This window comes from Leucoraja erinacea, chromosome 26, assembly GCF_028641065.1.
Source record: "Leucoraja erinacea ecotype New England chromosome 26, Leri_hhj_1, whole genome shotgun sequence".
In the NCBI taxonomy this organism is placed as follows: Eukaryota; Metazoa; Chordata; class Chondrichthyes; order Rajiformes; family Rajidae; genus Leucoraja; species Leucoraja erinaceus.
The window spans coordinates 24,267,178-24,289,607 of record NC_073402.1 but is presented as its reverse complement, the minus strand read 5'-3'; the positions used below and the strand labels follow the sequence as shown (position 1 = coordinate 24,289,607).

General features: G+C 38.9%; 1 protein-coding gene across 2 annotated transcripts in view; it reads left to right on the top strand.

Annotated features, from left to right (window-relative positions):
- Window positions 1–21,861, top strand: part of ythdf2 (YTH N6-methyladenosine RNA binding protein F2) — a 29,545-nt gene extending 7,684 nt beyond the window's left edge. For both annotated transcript variants that reach the window (XM_055656444.1, XM_055656445.1), the window contains exons 4-5: window positions 1,438–3,003; window positions 20,993–21,861. In XM_055656444.1, coding sequence (XP_055512419.1) covers window positions 1,438–3,003; window positions 20,993–21,016 — 1,590 coding nt within the window. In that variant the 3' untranslated portion in view covers window positions 21,017–21,861. The remainder of the gene's footprint in view (window positions 1–1,437; window positions 3,004–20,992) is intronic.
- Window positions 21,862–22,430: the final 569 nt, after the last annotated feature.

Below are 22,430 nucleotides of genomic sequence, written 5' to 3'. Positions count from 1 at the left end.
TCTTTGTTAAGCCTTTGAGGGGAAATTACTAATGTCTCTTCCTGGTTAGATATCTGAATGTTACGAGGGAGATCGTGCAGGAATGTCAAATTGTTAAATGTAGTTAAATGTCAAATTGAAGGGGAATCAAGCTATATCCAGTTAACTCATGGAAAATTAACTGCAATCAGCTTGTAGCTGGAAAACCATTCCAAATAAAGTATTGGTTTTATCTTGCTGGAAAATGATATAATGTTTCCTTTTTTTGTGCTCTCAACATTGCAAAGGATATGTCCTGTGATTTGTTGCAATAGAAATGAATAGTAGATTGTGGTATTTCTCCATTATGCTCGTAATTTTAATACAATATAATTATGCATATGGTTTGAACTTCAGTAAAGATTACATTTATGTACTTCCATGTAAATGTTTCTAGCCAAGTTGCTTTGCAGAGTCTGAGCTGTACTTGAAGCAAAGTATTTTAAACCTATGTATTGCACGGAAAAAAGTTGAAACCCGATTAGCTGTTGCTCAGTCAATTTTGTGTGATTGTGATATTGTGTATAGAGTGTTGGAAGTATTTTGCAAGCTGATTTGTACTTAAAAATTTGTACTTGTGTTGTGGGACATGTTAATAGAAGCAAATGGTGTGAACATTTCCAAATTGGGTAAAAGCGCAACTTTTGTGCTTCATGCTTTCTCAAGCACTGTCAAACATTATGCTAGACTAGTATTAGTATAATTCTATTCAGGGACTAGTATTAATAATCTGTTCAGTTAGGAACAAGTTTTTGCTGAATTTAGATAATCAGACTAGTTCCATAAAAGATGGAATGCTAACAGAAAGAATCTTCATGCCCTCAAATTATGTTACGTATAATCCATTCTGCCATTTAGTGACTAGGGCAGAATTCCCCATATGGGCAGAATTCCCCATGTTTCCAGATAATGTAATTGTACATGCAATGTTTTTTCAACATAAAAATATCTTATGTGTGATAGACCTATTGTATGAAGATTGGATATATGTGGAGTAAAGATTGCAGTAAATGTAAAGATAACAAACTCGGGAATCTGAAATTTCTAATTTTTATTCCAATTTAATGTGTTCTTTACATGGCTTTTAAATTTCATTCTTTAGCCATAAATGTCTTGTACCAAGTAGTTTCCAATCGCAAATCTGTAATAGTTTTATAATTATGGGGTTGTACTATATCGACCATATGGTCTTGAGATTCCTGTTGCACATTTCTTTCTGTTGCTATAATTGATGTTTAAAGTGGCTTATGATAACTTTGTGCAGCTATATCAATGATATGAAAATCCCAGCAAGAGCGTTGCATATTTATGCTGTTCATTGGCAGTTAATCTAAATGTTTTAATATAATTTAGATTGTCCAAAGTGCTCATTCTGTGTAATGTCTTTCATTACTGAATATTTTTATTTTTGTTTTGCAGAATAATACATATACTGCCATGTCTGACTCCTACCTACCAAGTTACTATAGTCCATCTATAGGGTTCCAGTATTCGTTGAGTGAGGCGGCTTGGTCTACTGGAGGAGATCCACCTATGCCCTATCTGACATCGTATGGACAGCTGAGTAATGGAGAGCATCATTTTCTACCTGATGCTATGTTTGGACAGCCTGGGACTTTGGGTAATACTCCTTTCATGAGCCAGCATGGGTTTAACTTCTTTCCGAGTGGCGTGGACTTCTCAGCTTGGGGGACCAGCAGTTCTCAGGGACAGTCCACTCAAAGCTCAGGCTATAGCCCCAGCAGTTATGCCTATCCTCCTAGCTCTCTGGGCGGAGCTATGATGGATGGACAGTCGACCTTTGCCAACGATACACTGAATAAAGCACCGGGTATGAATAGCATTGACCATGGAATGGCAGGACTGAAAATAAGTGGTGGTGAGGTTGCTAGTAATGTATCTAAAATGGTAGGTTCTGCTGTTGGGAGCAATCCTATATCGACTATTTCCAATAATGCGATACCTTCTAATCCCATGCCACCAACTACAATTGCTCCCCCCAAGCCAGCTTCATGGGCGGACATTGCAAGCAAGCCTGCAAAACCCCAACCCAAGAAAGCAAAAGGTGGGTCCAGTGGGCCATCTCTTCCACCACCTCCAATTAAACATAATATGGATATTGGTACTTGGGATAACAAAGGGACAGTGGCCAAAACGGCTCCTCCGCCATCAACTCATGCCAGTGGCCAGCAACAAGGCCAGCCACCTCCGCTGCCAGTGAACCAACAGGTGGTCAATATGCAGCCTCAACAAGTGTCCTCGGGCCAGCAGCAGCAGGTGTCCTCACAGCCAGTGCAGCAGCAGCCGCAGCCAAATCGCTGGGTTGCACCCCGCAACCGTGCTGCGGGATTTGGCCAAAATGGCGTGGATGCTGGAGGCATCGGGCTGCCGCATGGGAATTCAAATTCTGCCTCAGTGGAAGCGCACCCAGTTTTGGAGAAATTGCGTTCTGTCAACAACTACAACCCTAAGGATTTTGACTGGAACCCCAAACATGGACGAGTTTTCATCATTAAGAGCTACTCTGAGGATGACATCCATCGCTCTATTAAATATTCCATTTGGTGTAGTACCGAGCATGGCAACAAGAGACTGGATGCAGCCTACCGTACGATGAACGGCAAGGGCCCTGTTTACCTCTTGTTTAGTGTCAATGGGAGTGGTCACTTTTGTGGTGTTGCCGAGATGAAGTCAACTGTAGACTACAACACTTGTGCTGGGGTGTGGTCTCAGGATAAGTGGAAGGGACGGTTTGACGTCAGGTGGATATTTGTGAAGGACGTGCCCAATAGTCAACTGCGGCATATTCGTCTGGAAAACAATGAGAATAAACCTGTCACCAACTCCCGAGACACTCAGGAGGTGCCCTTGGAAAAGGCCAAGCAGGTTCTGAAAATTATTGCCAGTTACAAGCATATGACCTCCATCTTTGATGACTTTTCTCATTACGAAAAACGTCAAGAGGAGGAGGAGTGTGTTAAAAAGGTTGGTCATACTAAGAAATGTTAATTGGAAAGTTGTAACATGGTGAAAATTGTCAACTTTCAAAAGTCAGTTGGAACTTTTGAGTATTAAGTGTTAAGTTTCTTTTTTTTTTAATATGCATATACAAGAAAATCTGTTTACTTAAACCCTGGTAATCCTAATTTTGTCTGAGTTTAATGGCTTATAAATGTCACTAGATATCAGAAAACATTAAGGAGGGATGTGAAATGTTCAGTGTGCTCTTGCACTGTAATCCCTCAACCTGCAATTATTGACATTTTAGATTTTGTCCTTCGAACCTTGGGTAGTGTCTGGATAATATTTTCTGTTGTATTACAATAGGATGAAGCATTGAGGCGATAAATTCAGGGTGTCGCACAAGTATATCATATAATAAAAGTGTATTGGCTCAAATGTGATTTCTCTTTTCACTTATGGTTTGAAATAATAACAATGGTGATAACTGCACTGACCACACAGCTAGAAGATTTGAACCCAGTTGAAGAAATCAGGGGATACATTAAGATAAGACTGTAGCTACTCAACAAGCAGAGTGATAATTACTCTTAAATATATTTTGAAAAAATATAATTTCATTTTGCTCTGTCATCACCTGTTGAGTACATTTTTATGCATGTTCTTTTGGTTGAGCTCATTGATTTAGTGCAAAGGATTCATTCCTTGATTTAAGCCACTGGCTCGTAATTTAGACCAGTCCTAGCTGACAGACTCAATGTTCTTAATGTGCAAGATGTATTTGGGGGTTTGTCATTTCCATTCAGATTTTAATGGAGTGATGTGCAGTGCAACTAATTTAGTATTGAGGAAGAATCTATGAAGAAAGATCACAATGGCTGAAGCTGTCATAAATCATTGTTTGAATTGGAAGACATTTTCCTAAATAATAGAATATTAATTTCTCTAACTCCAAATGTGATAGCTATTTTAAGTGTGTGTGTTATGGTGATGTTGGGTGACTGACTGAAGACATGTGTTAAATTTCCCACATCAATAGGGTTTGTAATAATAATAAGCACATAAAACATAGATAAACAGATGGATGTCTATCTTGTGCTGTTCAACTTGTCAGATAGTTTACCATGAGGTCAACAATATAAAAAGTGCACCAGAGAACGCATTAAGCAAGGCAGACTACTTGATGTCGCATCTCTCCCTCATTCGGATACTGTGGCTGCAATAGTTACCGTGTGAAGATTGTGCAGTGATGCCCCGGAGCCGTGAACTTTCATCATTCAGAAGACCATGGATAACATCACTATCTCTCATCTGACCTTCAGAATTCTTGAACTCAATTATACAAAATCTTCCATTACAAAACTTTTCTCACTGTCAGTCTCCAAGGGCAGCTACAGATGTAGATGGGGACCAAGTATATAATGACTAGTAAAAAATACACCTTCAGTGGAGCTAGTAAAGACCAAAATATGTTTTTCAATGTAAGTATACCCAATTGGAAGTTCAGGATCTTGGATGGTTATCAGAAATTATATTTTAAATGCGAACTTTCTAAATTATAGGCAGGCAAACAGATTTTGACCTCAAAATATTTAAATCTTAAAAAATTGCTTTACGTCAAACCAAAGTGACTAAATAATTGTTGAAGGATCATTATTTCTGAATATTGATTTAATCTTCATTATTTTGAACAGATGAATATCATTGAGGCTGGTTATCTCTTCCATCTGAGTAGAGCATTTGGCCTACGCCTATTTAATTGGAATTGATATCTGGCATGAAATCATTACTACTTTGCCTGGGAAATTTGTTAGAATAATGAAGCTAGGCAGTTTTAGATAAAAATTCATTTAAATCTTCCTGTACTTTGAAACAAAAAAAAAAAGCATTTAACTCCAAATTTGTTGCTAAAAGATTTTGTCAAATTGATATATTGCATGCTGCTCTTAGTTAGGAGCAAAGAGGATGGGTTTGTAAACCAATTATTTATTTGCTGGTGAAAGGGTGGATGTTCTGTGTTTAGCCCAAACATTGAAGATGCACATTCTTGGCTGGCATTTAAGTATTATATGAATAAAGGAGTGTTGCGTTACTGAACATACAATTTTTCGGGCCAAATGTTAAACCTTGGTTTTGTGTTTAGTTTTGAGGAGTGGTGCCTTAGACGACATTTAAAGAATTAGCATTTGCTCTTGTTCAAAGCTTGGTGAAAAATTGATGAATGTTCATCGAATAGTACAGTACAGAAGCAGGGTCCCCTTTTTGCTGTCTTTGTCGATGGTGGCTGTAATGCCTATATGTGCTAATCCCACTTGCCAGTGTTAGCCACATCCATGTCTACCTTTCCTACACCAACACCTCTCCAAATGCCTTTTAAACGTTATAGCTGTATCTAATTTCGCTGTCTCTGCAGCTTGTTCCAGATAACTACCACTCTTTGTGTGGAAAATATATGTCCCTCATAATTTTATAAATTTCCAATGTCATTCCTCGACCCCCTGTGTTCCATAGAGAATAAGCACAGCCAATTCTATCTCTCCCCATAACTACAACCATCCAATCCAGGTAACATCCTGGTGATTCTATTCTGCACTCTGTTGCTGCCACATCATCCTTGTGTAGTTGACTGAGCATTACACAAATACCCTACAAGGTGGGTTGCAACTTCCTAAGGATGTGAAACATTGTATAAATTCTTAGCAGCCAGGATTGCTAATCAATCCACCATGCCAATAGACAGATGAATAGGCCACTGCTGTACTGGATCTTACTGCCAAAGTTTGGCTGCTGCGCCAAGTGTAGTCCCTCTCATCGTCAGGGACCCATGTTCAATCTTGACTTCCAATGCTCTTTGTTTGGAGTTTGTACATTCTCCCTGTGACCTCATGGGTTTCTTCTGGGCGCCCGTCTACGTCTCAATAGTTTGATTGGCAGTGTAAAATCTGTTTTTGGGGGGGGGGGGGGGGGGGGGGGGAGGTAGTTGAGGGCGAAATGTTACTGATTCCCACAGCTATCTAGACAACACTTCTTCCCACCCTGCCTCCTATCCCTTACTCCCAATTCCTCTGTCTACATTGCATCTGCGCCCAAGGTGAGGTATTCCATACGAGGAGACCTGAGATGTCCTCATTCTTTAGGGAACAGGGGTTCTCCTCTGCCATCATATACGAGGCCCTCACACGTGTCTCCTCGATACCCCGCAGCTCTGCTCTTGCTCTCCTTCCCCCTCCCCCAAGTTGCAACAGGGACAGAGTCCTCACCTTTCACCCCTTAACATCCCTTCCCCCCCAACCCCCCCAGTTGCAACAGAAGATTCAGAGTCCTCCTTGTACCTTCCCTTGACTCCCCCAAGGACCCTGACAGTTCTTTTAGGTGAGGCAGAGGTTCACTTGCACCTCCCCCAACCTCATCCCCCCCCCCCGGGCTGCTTTCCCGTGCAACTGCAGAAGATATACCTGTCCTTGTATATCCTCCCTTGACTCCGTCCAAGGACCCTGACAGTTCTTTTAGGTGAGGCAGAGGTTCACTTGCACCTCCTCCAACCTCATCCACTGGATCTGCTGTTCCAGGTGTGGACAATATATATATATGTGTGTGTGCGCATATATGTATATGTAAATATATCAAAACCTGCGTAGTCTCCCAGCTTAACTCCTCCTCCCATTCCCACATTGATCTTTCTGTCCTGGGCCGCCTCCACTGTCAGAGTAGGCTCAACACAAATTGTAGGAACAGCACCTCATATTTCGCTTTGGTAGCTTACAATCCAATCTACTTTATAACCCTTGCTTTCCCTCTTCATCCCTCCCTCCCCACGTTCGCTGACCAGTCTGACTCCTGATTAAATTTGATCTCTGTAAGCTTTGTTCTCATCTCCCCCTAGCCAACAATGATTCTACATTTTCCTTGAGCACCATCCCCTTTGATGTCTCGTTTTCACACCCTGCCCGTCCATATCTCCAACTCCCTCTCCCCTGACTCTCAGTCTGATAAAGGGTCTCGACCCGCTTGTCCCGCTGAGTTACTCCAGCATTTTTTGTCTATCTTTAGTGCAGATGGATACTTAATGGTCTGTGGGAACTCAGTAAATTAAACGGCCTCTTTGAGTGTTGAGACTCTGCCCTTAATGTGGTACCCACTACCACAAAAAAAACCCAGAATAAATAGTATGATTAATGGGAAATTGGTTGAGAGCATGGGCAAAATAAATGTGATAATTGACAGACCAGTTGGATCAAGTCCCCTGTATACCATGAATTCTGTATCAATCCATGCAAAAATCAGTAGATTAAAAATAACATTTTGTTCAGTGACTTGATGTGCTTCATTGATGTCTAAATTAAAAGTTTAGACAACCTTTTGAATTTGAATTTTCAAGCGAAACCAATTATAATGGCTAATTAAAAATTTTACCCAACTGCATACATTATTAAAATTATTTATTTGTGCTTCACAAGACAGAGTACTATATGGAAATGGGTGACCTCCACTATATTTGCTTATTGCTTCAATTATTATTTCAATGTTATACCTGCAATGTTAATTTAAACAGATAGCACACAACTTCTTGTGATCCCATTCATTAGGGTGATTGCTCTGCTGTCCAACTATTCCTTTTTCAGCGCAACCCATCTAAATTTGTGTGCCATATTCTAAATGGGACTAGGTTTGAAATTAATTTTCCAAAAATATCATTTCAAGATTAAAGATTCAAGAGAGTTTATTGTTATGTGTCCCTGATAGGACAATGACATTTTTGCTTTGCTTCAGCACAACAGAACATAGTAGGCATTGACTACAAAACAGATCAGTGTGTCCATATACCATTTTCGGCTGTCTTTATGACCATCATATAAGGTATATTCGGCCCATCAAGTCTACTCTGCCATTCAATAATGACTGATCTATTTCCCTCCTAACACCATTCTCCTGCCTTTCTCCCTATTATCTCTGACACTTGTACTAATCCTATAGGTTGGATTTAAACGCAAAGTTAAAGATTTTTGTACCTTCTCCAATATAATTTTACAACTGGACTAAGCACAGTCCAGCCTGTACAGGCAGGGATATACTGGTATTCCATAGTGAATGCATTAAAATCCTGCTGCTTCCTCTGTTGTCTATTTCTCTGCCTCCCTGAAGGAGGTCTGATTCTGGTTTGGATCTGCTGACCACTACAACTTTGGGATAAGTGCAACATTTTTAACTGTTTAAATATTTAAATATATTGACCTCTAAAATGGCTTTCCTACAATTTAAAAGGTATAGGAAGGACTAAGTTTAAATTGTGAATTTTGGCTTAAAAAAAATAACTCAACAGTTTAAATTTGGATTTTAACTTTAAACTTGAGTTTAAATTTACGTTAGATTAAAGTTTAAGCTTTAACTTAGATACTTAATTGCCATTTCTAATTGGCCTGTTTAAATTTCCAGAATCTCGTTCTATTCTTGCCAACTTCAGAACTGTTCATTAGGCACAGTTTTCTTTGTCCTCATTTGCAGTTCCAGGAGTTTCCCTGGTTATGAATGATCTGACAGAAATCTACATTTCCTCAAATTTTCCCATACATTTTCTGGGCATTTTTCAAGTGAGTAATAATTATTCAATGAAAAATAGCAAGTGTATGTATGATGATATAAAGGTTACTCTAGAAAACAGATGTTATTGATTTACAAATATATTGACTAATGGATAGTTCTCAGAAAGGGAACCCTTGCATAACCCATGGACTGTTTGTACCAAAATCTGTCCAGCTCCTTGTCCCGACTGCAGTATTAAGCAAATGCCTCTTAAATCAATGCCTGTTTGGAAAGTGTAAGATACCAAAGCAGTAGTTTGAAGGAAATGGCTCTAAAAAGTATAGGCTGTCTTTGGTGTAATCTACCTAAAGTAGTTCTCCTTGTTTTGAGCCTCCTTGGAACCTCCAGTGCTTTGAATCTTTTCTAATGCACGCTTATCTGCTAAACACAATTGTACCTATGCACTAATCGACTTACCCATGTATATCTGTAGCCCTCCATGTCTGGGTGATTCAAGTACTTGTCTCAATGTTTGAATGTCGTGGATTTTGTTTCCACTGCCACTGAAGGCAAAGCATTCCAGACTTCACTGTCTGGATAGAGGAAATATAGCCATCAGATCTCCATCTAAACTGACCTTACTTTCACCCCTCTTATCTTTAACATAATTTCCACTTTCCATCACCTGCGTATGAGGGAAGCATTTCTGCCATCTTCCTTGTTTATACCCTTCATAAGTTTGTATACCTCCCCGGCCTCCACTATTCCAGGGGAAACAAATTCAGTCTCTTCTTACCAGCGCAATTATTCAATCCAGACACCTTCCTGGTGTGTCTCGCTACACCCTTTCCGGCACAATTATATCCTTTGGTGTGGCAACCAGAACTCTTAGGTGTGGTCAAACTTTTTTTTTGTAAAGCTAACATGAAGTCCCAGCTTTTGCATTGTAAGACATGGCTAATGAAGTTGAGTGTCCCATACACCTCCTTTATCACCTTATTAGACAGCTGGCAATTGTGGGGATTCATGGGCTTGTATCTGTTCATCAGCACTCCCTCGGACCCTACAACTTTCCAGCATGATCTATATCATGCTTCAACAACCTTTCTTGCTATCTAAAATACCACCAGTTTTTCATATCATCTGCAAACTCATACAGCCAGGGTGAAGAAACAGCAAGGGAGGGGAGAAGAATTTGTATCTTGAACCAATGTTTTTGAATTGTCTGAGAACCTTTGATGGAGATCTATAATTGCATAGTGTCGTGGCCTCTTGATTGCTGGATGAAGTTACACAGCACAGGAACAGGCCCCATTAGACCACCATGTCTATGTGGTCATCTAGCGTGCATTATTCCTATTTACCAGTACTTGGTCTGTAGCTTTCTATGCCTTGGAAATCAAATACTGTACTGTTTTAATTGTGAGAGTATCTGCCTTCAACTTCTCAGGTCGTGATTTCCAGTTAGTGACCATCGTTTGGGTTTAAAAAATCTTTGTCTTGTTAACCCTCTCAGTCCCCAACTTAAACCTCTGCGCTCACGATTTAGGCATCTACATTATGGGGAAAAGTTCTGCATTATCCACACTGCCTTTCATAATTTTGTCCACTCTTATCAGATACCCCAGTCCAAAGAAAACAAACCCAGCCTATCCACTACCTTCCTCCTAATTGAAATGTTCTAAATCAAAATTGAATTAAAAGGAGGCATTCCTAAGTGGACAACAAATACATTATTTTCATATCAATACTGTATTTGCTTGCATTGAGATGTAATCATAACTTGCCTTGCATTTTGGGTGTTTCCCACTCTCCTTGTGCTATTTACATAGGTTGGGAATTTAGCTCATTTTTAACAGCTTTTACATTTTCAGCCAGATCGATGGTAATGCTTGCATTCAATGAAGTTTTATACTGAGTGTCTTCTGTGAGATAGAAAATATTCTGGAAATGTTGCATTCATAGGTAACAACAATTGAAAATCAAACTTTTGTGTAACTTTCAATAAATAAGTAGAGATCAACTTTTGTCAGTAATAATTTTTTTTTTACAATGGAGAACCTGCTGTATTCAGATGGTGAAGGGTGGCATCAGTAAGTTGAATTTAACCATTTAACTTATTAGCTGATTTATGATCCGATATTTGGGTCCATAATTACAGATGGTGGCTGCATGCATCTGCCTCTGAGCAAATTAGTTTTAGTGAAGTACAATCCATTTTTCCGGAACTCAATCCAAAATGGTTTCAATGTTGATTTTGTCAATCACTTGGAGGTCATTGTGTAACATAAATTTTGAGGAGTGTTTCTCGAATGTTTCCAAATACAACTTTGAAACATCCATTTGATTTCCTGAAAATTTAGATTTTCAATACAGGTAATATTATTATAATGGGCAAAGGTAGATTCTTAGTACAGGATCTTATTACTGCCACAGCTGAGATAGTATGCTTTTTTGGGGGAAAAAAAATCAGTTAATGAATGTACTGTGAATCCAGCACTCTTGAGATTAATTGTTATTGAAGGAAGATGGATCAAATATTCAGTGCGTCGTAAAATGCTAAATTCCCAACCAGTTAACGTAGTACTCGTGAGTTTCTGTAACTCCTTATAATTGGTGTGTTACTAATGTTGTTTTTCTTGAGGATTAGAACTCAAACTGTTCTAAGTCCCATATTCTAAAATTCTAAATGGTATACAAACTATAAGGAAGTTTAGTGAGGTGCTTATAGTAGTTTAAAAACAAATGTGCATTGAGCTTCTCAAGTAAGTTTGGCTCCAGAATTGGGAAGGCGCAAAAAATGTGTCCCAGGAAAATATAATAATCCTCCACAGTCAGCTTACGGGTGGGTTCAAGAAGCACATTTTAAGGCAAGAGGTTGGTAAGAAATTGTGGAATAGGAGAGAATTTATAACTGGATTTTTGATTCATGTTTTCAGTAGGTTGTCGTGTTCCATAAAGATTGTTTATTTGTAATTACAGAAAAAAATTGATAAGATTGGTGTCGAGGTTGGATGGGATGCCATAGCTCTTGATGCCATAGGTCATTAGGAAAAATTAACCCAGTAAATTTTATTTTCTTGGGAAATGCTGACTAAGTAAAATTAATTGTCATAGGTTTTTTGTTTTTGTAGAGAAAAGGCTGCTATTTTTTCCCCTGTTGGTTCTTCCACAATTGCACTGAAATTGCTCTGAACTGCAACCTTAACTCAAGTTAGTGCCCTTCATAATGTTTGGGACAAACACCCATCATTTATCTATTTGCCGCTGTACTTCACAATTTGAGATTTGTAATAGAAAAAAAATCACATGTGGTTAAAGTGTGCATTGTCAGGTTTATCTCAGATTTTAATAAAGGCCATTTTTATACATTTTGGTTTCACCATGCTCAATTGAGTTCAGATCGGGTGAATGACTTGGCCACTCAAGAATTAACAATTTTTTAGCTTTGAAAAACTCCTTTGTTGCTTTATTGTTTTGCTGTAGAATGAACCGCCAAGCAATGTTTTGAGGCATTTGTTTGAACTTGAGCAGATTGGATATGTCTGTACACTTTATTATGCTACTACCATCAGCAGTTGTATCATGAATGAAGATAAGTGAGCCAGTACCTTCAGCGGTTATACATGCCAGGTCATAACACCTCCACCATCGTGTTTCACAGATGAGTTGGTATGCTTTGGATCTTGGGCAGTTCCTTCTTTCCTCCATACTTTGCTCGTGCCATCAGTCTGATAGAAAAGTTAATCTTCGTCCCATCTGTCCACCAGAACTGTGGTTGCTCTTTTAAGTACTTCATCGCAAACTAATCCGGCCATCCTATTTTTGCGGCTAACCAGTGGTTTGCATCTTGCAGTGTGGCCTCTGCATTTCTGTTCCTGATGTCTTCTGCGGACAGTAGTAATTTTGCAAATCCACACCTGACTTCTGTCATCAGCTATGGAGGTCTTCCTTGGCCTGCCGGTCGGTCCCTTTGTGATTAGTAAGCTCACCAGTGCTTTCTTTCATCTTAATATTGTTCCCAACTGTTGATTGTGATAAGCCTAATGTTTAGCTGATGTCTCTATTACAGTTTTATTCTTTCTCAGTCTCACAATGGCTTCTTTGACTTTTATTGGCACAACTTTGGTCCTCGTGTTGATAAACAGCAATAAAAATTTCCAAAGGTGATGGAAAGATGGAGGAAAGACGAGGTGCTGAGAGCTCTCTTATACCTGCATTAAAGAGGCATTTAAACACACCTGAGCAAATACAAATACCTGTGAAGCCATGTGCCTCAAACATTGTGGTGCCCTGAAATGGGGGGACTGCAGAAACACTGCTGTAATTTCTACATGGTGAAACCAAAATGTATAAAAATTACCTTTATTAAAATCTGACAATGTGCACTTTAACCACGTGATTTTTTTATATTACAAATCTCAAAATTGTGGCGCACAGAGGCAAATAAATAAATGATGGGTCTTTGTCCCAACCATTATGGAGGGCACTGTAGTTCAATTTATTATTGAATGAGCTAACCACTTCCAATGTTGTAAAAAGGTACTGTGCTACTGACAATTTTGTCACAGGAGAAGAAACTGGTAGATCTCCAAGGTAATATTACTTCTTGGGCTGCATTCTTGTTGAAACTAAAACTTTATCCTATGAATCTTAACTATGCATTAAATGTGAGTTGCTTTAAAAAAAAAAGCTTCTGTCGGGAAATTAATGTACTGTAATCTAAAATAAAGCAATTCTTTAAAGTGCTTGAGTAACTGAGCAGATCAGGCAGAATATCTGGAGGATATGTGTAAGTGATGTTTCGGTTTGAGTCCTTTCTTCAGACCCGATCCATGTCTCCCAGCAGTTCAAATTTTTTTTTGTAATCCATTTCCTTGCATCTCCTTGAAAATAAATCACTTTTTCAGCAAATGCTGGAAACACAGCAAGACTCTGGTACAAAGTGGCCATGTGCTGACATAGGCCATTTATCAGCATATCAGATCATAGGAATTGGTTAGCGGAAATGTCAAAACTGGAGATTAAATCTACTTTGTAGTCAAAAATCCTTTAAAGAAAAAAAAAGAACGAAGCCCAAGAGATTTGTTGCGAACTGCGTAAATAGTGTAAAGCTTAAGGGCCTCCTGTGTTCCTCAGATTTTGCTCATAAATTCTGCATTGATGATTGTATAGACAGTTTCTTTAAAAAGCCAGCATTGGATGCAACATCAATGTTCAAGAATACAGCTCGTAATAATCAGGAAGAAATCCCCAACAAGATCTACCCTGCAGGAATTATTTAGTCCCTTTATAATAGAAAATTGACCTGATGCACTAGTGAATAATAATACAGTATATTAATTTCCTCAATACTTTTTGTATCTAAAATGTCTGTGACCTCATGAGTATAATCTACAATTTTGTTTGAAAAATATTGGAGAGAGGCTTGCACTTACTAGCACCTTTCATTATCTCACATTCCCCACCGTCAATAAATCATTGTTTAATGCAGGAATGGTGCTACCAATTTGTAGACAAATTCTCTCGAATAATCAGTTTTGATGATGTTGGTAAAAGTTGCGTATTGAACATGGCACTGAGGGGAAAATCACCTGCTGTTAAATAGTAGTTAGACAAAAATGCTGGAGAAACTCAGCGGGTGCAGCAGCATCTATGGAGCGAAGGAAATGGGCAATGTTTCGGGCTGAAACCCATAGTGGGATAATCTACTTCCATTTGAAAGAAGTCATCACTAATTTTAACTCGATCTGAGAATAAATTATGCATTCTGACAGAACCAGAGGAACTTTACCATTGTTTTAAAATATGCCTGTCCTCTGAACTGTTGAATTCTAAACAAACACTTTTGCCATGCTTGAGTCGACACTCATCGCTGAGCTGTTAAAGTTTTTAGCATTTCTTAAACAATTCAGTTTTGACGGTATTACTAATATTATAAATGCATGCTAAAAATGTTCTGTTGAGCACAGCCATGAGTATCTCCAGAAGCCTGGAGTTTTTGATCCACAGTACCTGTCTGAAAATAGACATTGTGTAGTTAAATTACACAAAATCTGGCTCATTATTTAAGTCAGTCAAGTTTTAGAAAGAAGATAGACTGGATTTTTTTCAGAAAGAAGCCTTTAATTGTCCACTATGAAATAAATTAACTAAACCCACACTTTGGCTTTAAAATTAAATGTCTGTTTCCTCATCCTGATTCATCTGTTGCTGCCGTGTGTTGGTTCTGAATTTCCTTGCTCCAAAAAGCCATTGATCAATCCCGATGAATCAGTGGAGGTTCCAGATAAATACTGTTTTGCCTGTGGGTGGATATGACGTGTAACATTAAACAAGGTTATTTTTATCAATGAAGCAATGACATCCAGGAATTGGACAATTGGTCATAATTTGCCTGAACCAATTAATGTAAAGAAAGAACTATAAAGCAGTAAGTAGTTGAAGGCAGTAGAAATAAGGAACTGTAGATTCTGGTTTAACAAAATTGATGCAAAATGCTAAAGTAGCTCAACAGGTCAGGCAGCATCTCTGCAGAACAATGGATAGGTGACATTTGGGGCGAGACCCTTTACTTCTTTACCTGTGAAACTAACTGGTTGGTTTACTGTACGTTGTGCTGGTTAGGTTACTTGTCATGAGATAGCATTACCTTTTACTCTGGTTTATTCCATTTCTTCCTTTTGCCCATTTTTCTGTGTTTTCTCTGCACTTCCTGTAGGTTTGTGCATTATTTTGCCCATGCAGAGCCCATTTTGTTTACATACAAACACTGTTCAGTTTTATACTGAGTTTGTTTTTCCTGGGACTAGAAAGAAGACAAGATCAGGTTAGTAAGTATTGCGATGTCTTTAGAGAGCCTTGCAACCAAGTTAAGACCTTTCGTATTTACTATTTTGTTCTATAATCTGGGGTTAATCTAAATTTGGATCTTGTTTCATAGTCTCTTTCCATCACCTGAAAAACACAGTAATGATTATTTGACCCCAAGTATGTATTATGTTCTTTGTTCCACAGATGCTGCCTAACCTGCTGAGTGTTTCTTCCATCTTCTGTCTTTATTTTTTTTAATTTCAGAACGTTTTCAGGTAGTCCATAAAAATTGGAAATCCCAATTCCCTGCAAGTGAATTGTTGAATTAGGATTTATATTTTCCAAATTTCCAAACCCACAATAATAAAAAATAATAGAAACCAGGAAATATGAAATACAAATATAGAGTTGAGGATTTGCAGGCCAATTACCATGGCTTGATTATAATACATGATTGGGAATGAAGGTTGAATAGCCCCAGTATTAAGAACTATTGACTTAAATTGCCTTTGCAGCTAGATCATTGGTTCTCATTTTAAACTTTGCAGAGACTTATACAGTTCGTCTCTGCAATGTCTCTAGTCATCAAAGATTGTGTTTTTGTTGTTGTTGAAGTTCTAAAGCTTGTAGGGGAATTCAGGAATACATTCACAATCTCAGCTCCCTTAATTGAGTAAAGGATGTGTCAATGATCTTCAGACGTTTGCCACTGGGCAAGTCATCACCAATATTCACCTAAACTGTCTTCTTCAAAGAGCCAGAGAGCTACTCCTTAAATTTGTATTCCAAATTCCATCCATCTCAAAGAGTACTCAGATCTTTATTATGTTAACTCCAAGGAAATTCAGGCAACCATGCATAGCCTTGTTTGATTTTGCTTAAGACTTTGACCCTGTAAGGAAATAAATAAGGATTTTGCTTCATATCTTATACTTCACTCACTATTGAAATTCACCCTGTTTTGTATTTAATGATGACATGCAAAAAACAGATTAAACCATCATAGGTACACAAAATTGCTGGAGAAACTCAGCGGGTGCAGCAGCATCTATGGAGCGAAGGAAATAGGCGACATTTCGGGCCGAAACCCTTCTTCAGTCTAAACCATCATGTTCACAACAGAATCTATGCAAACTCCAATCACAAAAGGCTACTTTATCCTAATCCTTACTCGCATTTCTCACCACATGACTATTCCTTCCAAAAACACTTGCTCTGGAGTGGAGTGTATGTGTATCTGCATGACAAACAGGAAGCGTTTCAATCTCTACTTGAATCAGAATCACACATTATTCGCCAAGTATGTTTTACAACATACGAGGAATTTCTATCCAACCAACATCAGTCATTGAGGTGCAAACACTCATTTGCGTCTCTAAATGATGTTGAGTCATTCACTGAAACGTACAAGAGAATTGACCTACCTCTTTCGCAGATGGAAGATTTGTTACCAACCTGTTCTCACTGCCAAATAAAGGTCAACGATGGGACCCAAAAATGTTGAATAGTTTCCTCTGAAGGGACTCATCACTCAATGGAGGCAATGTTAATGAGCCACCATTGCCTTCGGAACATCAAACTGCTCTCTTGAAAAGTGAGCTTGAAGATCTAGTCCTCAAACATAGCACCAAACTGCAGTGATCCATGATTTCCTGTACACTTCTGAGAAGTGGGGTACCTAGAGCAGGCACCTGAAATCAGTGGAGAGAAGCCCATTAACGTTGTCGCTGCAAATCCTCTACATCTAATGGCAAAATAAACAAGCCAACAACCGTCTTCTCAGCTTTGAGGCCTTAATTAAACCCAATTGGCTCCAATGGTCGGGTTTCATCATTTGTGCCTAAGATCATACTCCCAAAATGTGCTCTGCATTAAGTTCCATCACAGCAAGAGAGCAGAGAAAGAAAATGAATCATAGACCTTCTCAAAGCCAATTGGGGAAAAGAGTAATATTTCCACTTCTGAAAATCCTTGGCACGGTGGCACAGCGATAGTTGCTGCCTTACAGCACCAGACGCGGATTCAATCCTGACTACGGTTGCTGTCTGTACAGAGTTTATCAGTTCTCCCTGTGACTGCGTGGGTTTTTTCTGGGTGCTCTGGTTTCCTCCCACATTCCAAAGACGTACAGGTTTGTGGGTTTTTTGTCTTTGGTAAAGATTATAAATTGTCCCTCGTGTGTGTAGGATAATGTTAGTGAGCAGGGATCGTTGGTCGGCGCAGATTCAATGGGCCGAAGGGCCTGTTTCTGCGCTGTACCTCTAATTTAATCTAATGATCTCCAAAAGAGTTCTCCAAGTGGAGGAGCTGCCTTTGGGTGATATTGAAGTCCATTCTTCAGGAGCACACAGAAGCAAGATATAAATGATGGAAATGATTGCCTCTCAAACTACTGACTCGGCTGACCTGCCAAGTATAGCCTGCCCCACCACTGCCAGAAGCTGCAGATCCCACGTTGCCTCATCAGGCAGCACAGAGCACAAACAACTAGAATGGAAGCGAACATGCTATGATCCCAAATGCAATGACGTTAAAATGTATTCTAATCATTAATTTAACTTTTTTTTACACCCAAAGACTGGTTGGAATATTATTTTGTTGGTCCCATTGTACTTTTTGTAAAAGGCTAGTTCTTTATTCATGTACAGAAATTGATCATATTATGTTGATAGAAGGCCCAGCAAAAGAGCCTGTGAGAAGAAGCAGGACGGCCCTCGTTCCTCATCCTTCCACCGTTAGAAGAGTTGAAAAACTCTTATTTTAGATTTGTTTGAGTTGGGTTTAGATTTTTGATCTTTGGATAGAGAAGTTGGAATTTGACCAACATAAAAGCCCTGATTGCAAACCCTGGTAAGGACAAGATAATTTGGATCCAAGTAATATCTGTTGTGAAATGACTGGTTAGACCGACTGAAGAGAAAATGGAATGGAAGGGTTCCGTCCCGAAACGTCACCTATTTCTTTTATCCAGTGATACTGTCTGACCTACTGATGTCCAGCATGCTAATCCAGCATTTTATGTCTGTCTTCTATGTAAACCAGCATCTGCAGTTCCTTCCTACACCAAAGACAAAGTGGATTGGAATAAGAAATCCCTTGAAATATTTGGCTCTGATTTGGTCAAGGAAAGATCTATCAATCTTGAGATTTATTTGCTTAATTAATCTATTAAATGTAATCATATGTCTTATAACACAAAAATTATCTTCGGGTTCAAAATACAAAATTGTGAAGTTGACCCAGCTAGTTGTTTTGTAAGCATTATATAGTGCACATTGCAGATGCGATCTATTAAATTGTTAAAAGTTATTCTTTGTGAGTCTAAGAAGATTTTTTAATCCGGCTAGTTTTTTGTAAATTCCACACAATTGAAACGATTAATTCACCAAATTCACCAAATAAACAGCTTTACGTAAGCAAATTATAAAGTGCATAGCGTCAGTGAGTCACACAAATCAGGGAATTTATATCTCCTAGGATTGCATTCTTGGCATTATATACATTTGTAAAAGAATGCATAATAATCCCAAATAATAGCTGTATTATATGTAAAAGCTGAAGCACATTTTCATTGTTCGTACCTTTTTTGATGCCAATGCCTGAACCACAGTTTTGCATCATTTGCACAAAAATATTGTTTTAAAATGTCTTGGTGGGGGGTGGGGTGGGGGGGAGAGAAGGGGAACAAATTGCAGTTATACACTGATGGCCCCCCATTCAGACGTATAATGTTGGTCATTCATTCAATTCTGAAACCTGCAACGGCCACAGTTGAAGATGTGAAATGGGCCACAATAAAACAAGTGTTGAATTTTTAGAGCAACCCAGAGTAACTTCCCAGGGTCCAAGGTTATTCAGTTTGTTAACAATTCATGCTGAATAAAGTCTCAGAGGTGAGTGCGATTCCTTCTGTGGCTTGTGCACAAGTCTTTTTGGGCCTTAGTATGGAAAATTGTTCCCAAGTAAATTTCAGTGAACCTCTTCTCGCCAACACTAAACAGCTGATGGAAGAGAAGGGTGGAAGAATATAAGTAAATGTTTTCCTTTATAATACCTCATAATTAAAAAGTTGCTTATGTTAGCGTTAGATGAAATGTTTGACAGACATCGGGGAACATGAGATGAATGGCAGATTTAAAGTACTGACGTTGGGTGAACTGAAATGTTTCCATTTCAGATTCCTGCAATTGGACTTAAAGACTTGAATTATTTCTGACTGGGTGGTGTTATTACTTTAGTCAGCATGAGGTAAAGACCTGCTCAATCTGTCTGTCTGGAACGAATGTACCAGAACCTGCCTAAGAGATAATTAGAAAACTAAGTGTTCGGAGAAATGCTTTGTATTTTCTTAAACCATATTTGCCATCTCATGAATTTTGATAGTGGGAAAGAGAACTCCGACTGCAGAGTTGCGTGAGTTCTTCTTGTCTCATTGCCAATGGTTTAAGGTATTAGGTACACCTGAAAAAACAAAAATGGCAAAAAGACATTCCGGCCCAACTAACCTGATCCACATAGCTGGGGTGGTGTGTGTATCTCAACGCAGGTACTCTGCATCCCATTTGCCAGATGCTGGTAGAGGTGCAGAACTAGATGTATTTTTAAAAAAAAGCTAATTGTATCAAAGTTCTTAGTCAACCTGGGCAGTCAAAGCTAAGGCAACAATCTCCCGTGGTTTAAAATAACACAAGGTACAGTGAGGGAGTCTCACAGCACTTCAGGCTCTTCAGCCCAATTGATTCATGCCAATCAAGATGCCCCATCTGCACTAGTCTCATTTGCCCCTTATCCCTCTAAACTTATCCTATTCGTGTACCTGTCCAAATGTCTTTTAAATGTTGTTATTACCTGCCTCAATTACTTCCTCTGACAGCTCGTTGCATATACCCAGGGAGGTAGACTTTGAGATGTGATTCTTTGGGTGTAAAATCATTTGTGTTTCTGAAGACATGGACCATTGTCTAATTGTTCTTTATTCCCCCCTAATCCCTCAACAAAATACATGCTGCTCAGTAAATCTGAGCTACTATAGGTCCGGAAATCTTAGTTTTGCACTACTTGCTTCAACTGGGGCATTAGCACTTTAACAAACGATTGCCAAGGATCAAAGAAAAATGAATTTTACCTTTCTCAAATTTTGTGTTTATTTTCAAAAGAATGAAAGGTTGTTCTAACACAGGCACAATCTCTGTAAGTGTTTATTCTACTGGAGAACAATGTCATTAAATTACTGTCTTTTCGCAATCAATAAATGAAGCCAGTTTTCGTTCCATCTGTTTGTTCCCAATTAAGGAATGAATGGTCGTGTATTCTTTCCATTGACTGTTAGGACGCAACCAAAGCTTTTCACTGTACCTAGGTACACATGACAATAAACTCAACTAAAACTAAATGCAAACTAATGATGCAATAGTTCTTTCAGAGTTTCTCATATTTAACATTTTGTATTTTTCAAAATATCAACTTCACTTTTGTATTTTTCAAAATATGCCCAACTATAGGTTTAGTTTAGTTTATTGTCGCATGTACCGAGTTATATTGAAGAGCTTTTGTTGCGTGCTAACCAGTCAGCGGAAAGACAATGCATGATTACAATTGAGCCATCCAGAGTGTACAGGTATAGGATAAACGGAAGCAACTTTTGGAAATTGTATATTGAACCTTTTCCTTGCTTTTACAGGAACGCCAAGGTCGTGTCAAATAATACTGGAAACGTGATGTCGACCTAAAAGTCATATCCTGAATTTTCTTCAAGAAATTGAATGACAATGAAGATTCCCCACTCCTCACCTTCCTTCCTCCCCACCCACCAACCTACCCTCTTTCATTTCCAGTGAATCCTATGGCTTTTAGCCTTGTACTTGTCAAACTTAATCCTCTTCTGTAGAACTATGGTAATAATAGCAAGATCTAGGTGGGGGAAACAAAAACGTTTTAAGGATCCTTTCTCAACTATTGGTTGTGACTTTGCAAAGTGGTGCATTTTGTTTTCCTTCTGTTTAAACAAAATTTAAAACTGAATCGCTTTTTGATTTTTTTTTAATGGGCTGCATTTAAATGCGGTTCTACGGAGAAGAGACCAGTTGCCTTGCAACATCTGAATCGTCATCGCCCAGCTGGGTCAGAACGTGGGCAGATACCTTCTCCGACTGGACTGAAGATCTAATTTGTTTCATTCAGGCCTTTTTGAGGACTGTCCGCCCCACCTCGCCCTCCGTTTTACTGAAAATGCTGCTTGTTTTTGTTTTAAAAAGGCTCCTGGGAAGAGCGGTTACTTTTGTGTTTGTCCCGCCTTTCGTTCCAAAAAATTAAAAGCAAGTTCACGTGAGCAAGTTTAAGAAAAAAGATGCCACCAATTAAGTCTAAATCCTTAAAAAGTGAAGACTGGACTAATGGAATACTGTAAGGAATTTTTGTGAACACTGAACTTTGAGAAATAAAAACTGTTTAGAATCTTTTTTTCAATCCTCGTCAAGTGGAACAACTGGGAATTTACCCTTCATTATTAATCACTTCTCAGTAATAAATGTGATATCCTGTTCAGCAGAATGGATGCGTCAAATGCATTTTTGTTTGGTCTTTCATTCTTCCTGTTTTTTTAACATGAGTCAGTAAGAGACCTTTGAGGAAGAGTAGGGTTAGCATTCAGTGCTAACACTTGATGCAATGCTAGTAGGCACTTACATCTTGCACCTTGAGCACAAAAGATCAGAGGGGAATGGTGACATTTCCAGATTCTGGAGCAGATTAGTCAAACTAATGTGACTGGCCTTTATTCAGCGAGTGCTGCTAGTAGATGCCGCCCCCTCACATTTCCAATAACCTTGGTTCAATCCTGATATCAGTCGCTGTCTATGTGGAGTTTGCATGTGCTCCCTGCAACAGTGAGTTTCTCCTGGGTCCCGCAGTTGCCTTGCACATCCCAAAGACTTGCGGGTTGGTTGTTGGCCACTGTAAATTGCTGCCGGTGTGTGGGGAAGAATAACCGGTGAGGGTGGCCATTATAACCTGCCCCTGGTGAGTTGGGGGGGGGGATAAGAGGTGAGAGAGTTGCCATTTTAACATGGCAGTAGTGAATGAACATAAGAATAACTGGAGGAAATTGACCTTGGGAGGCA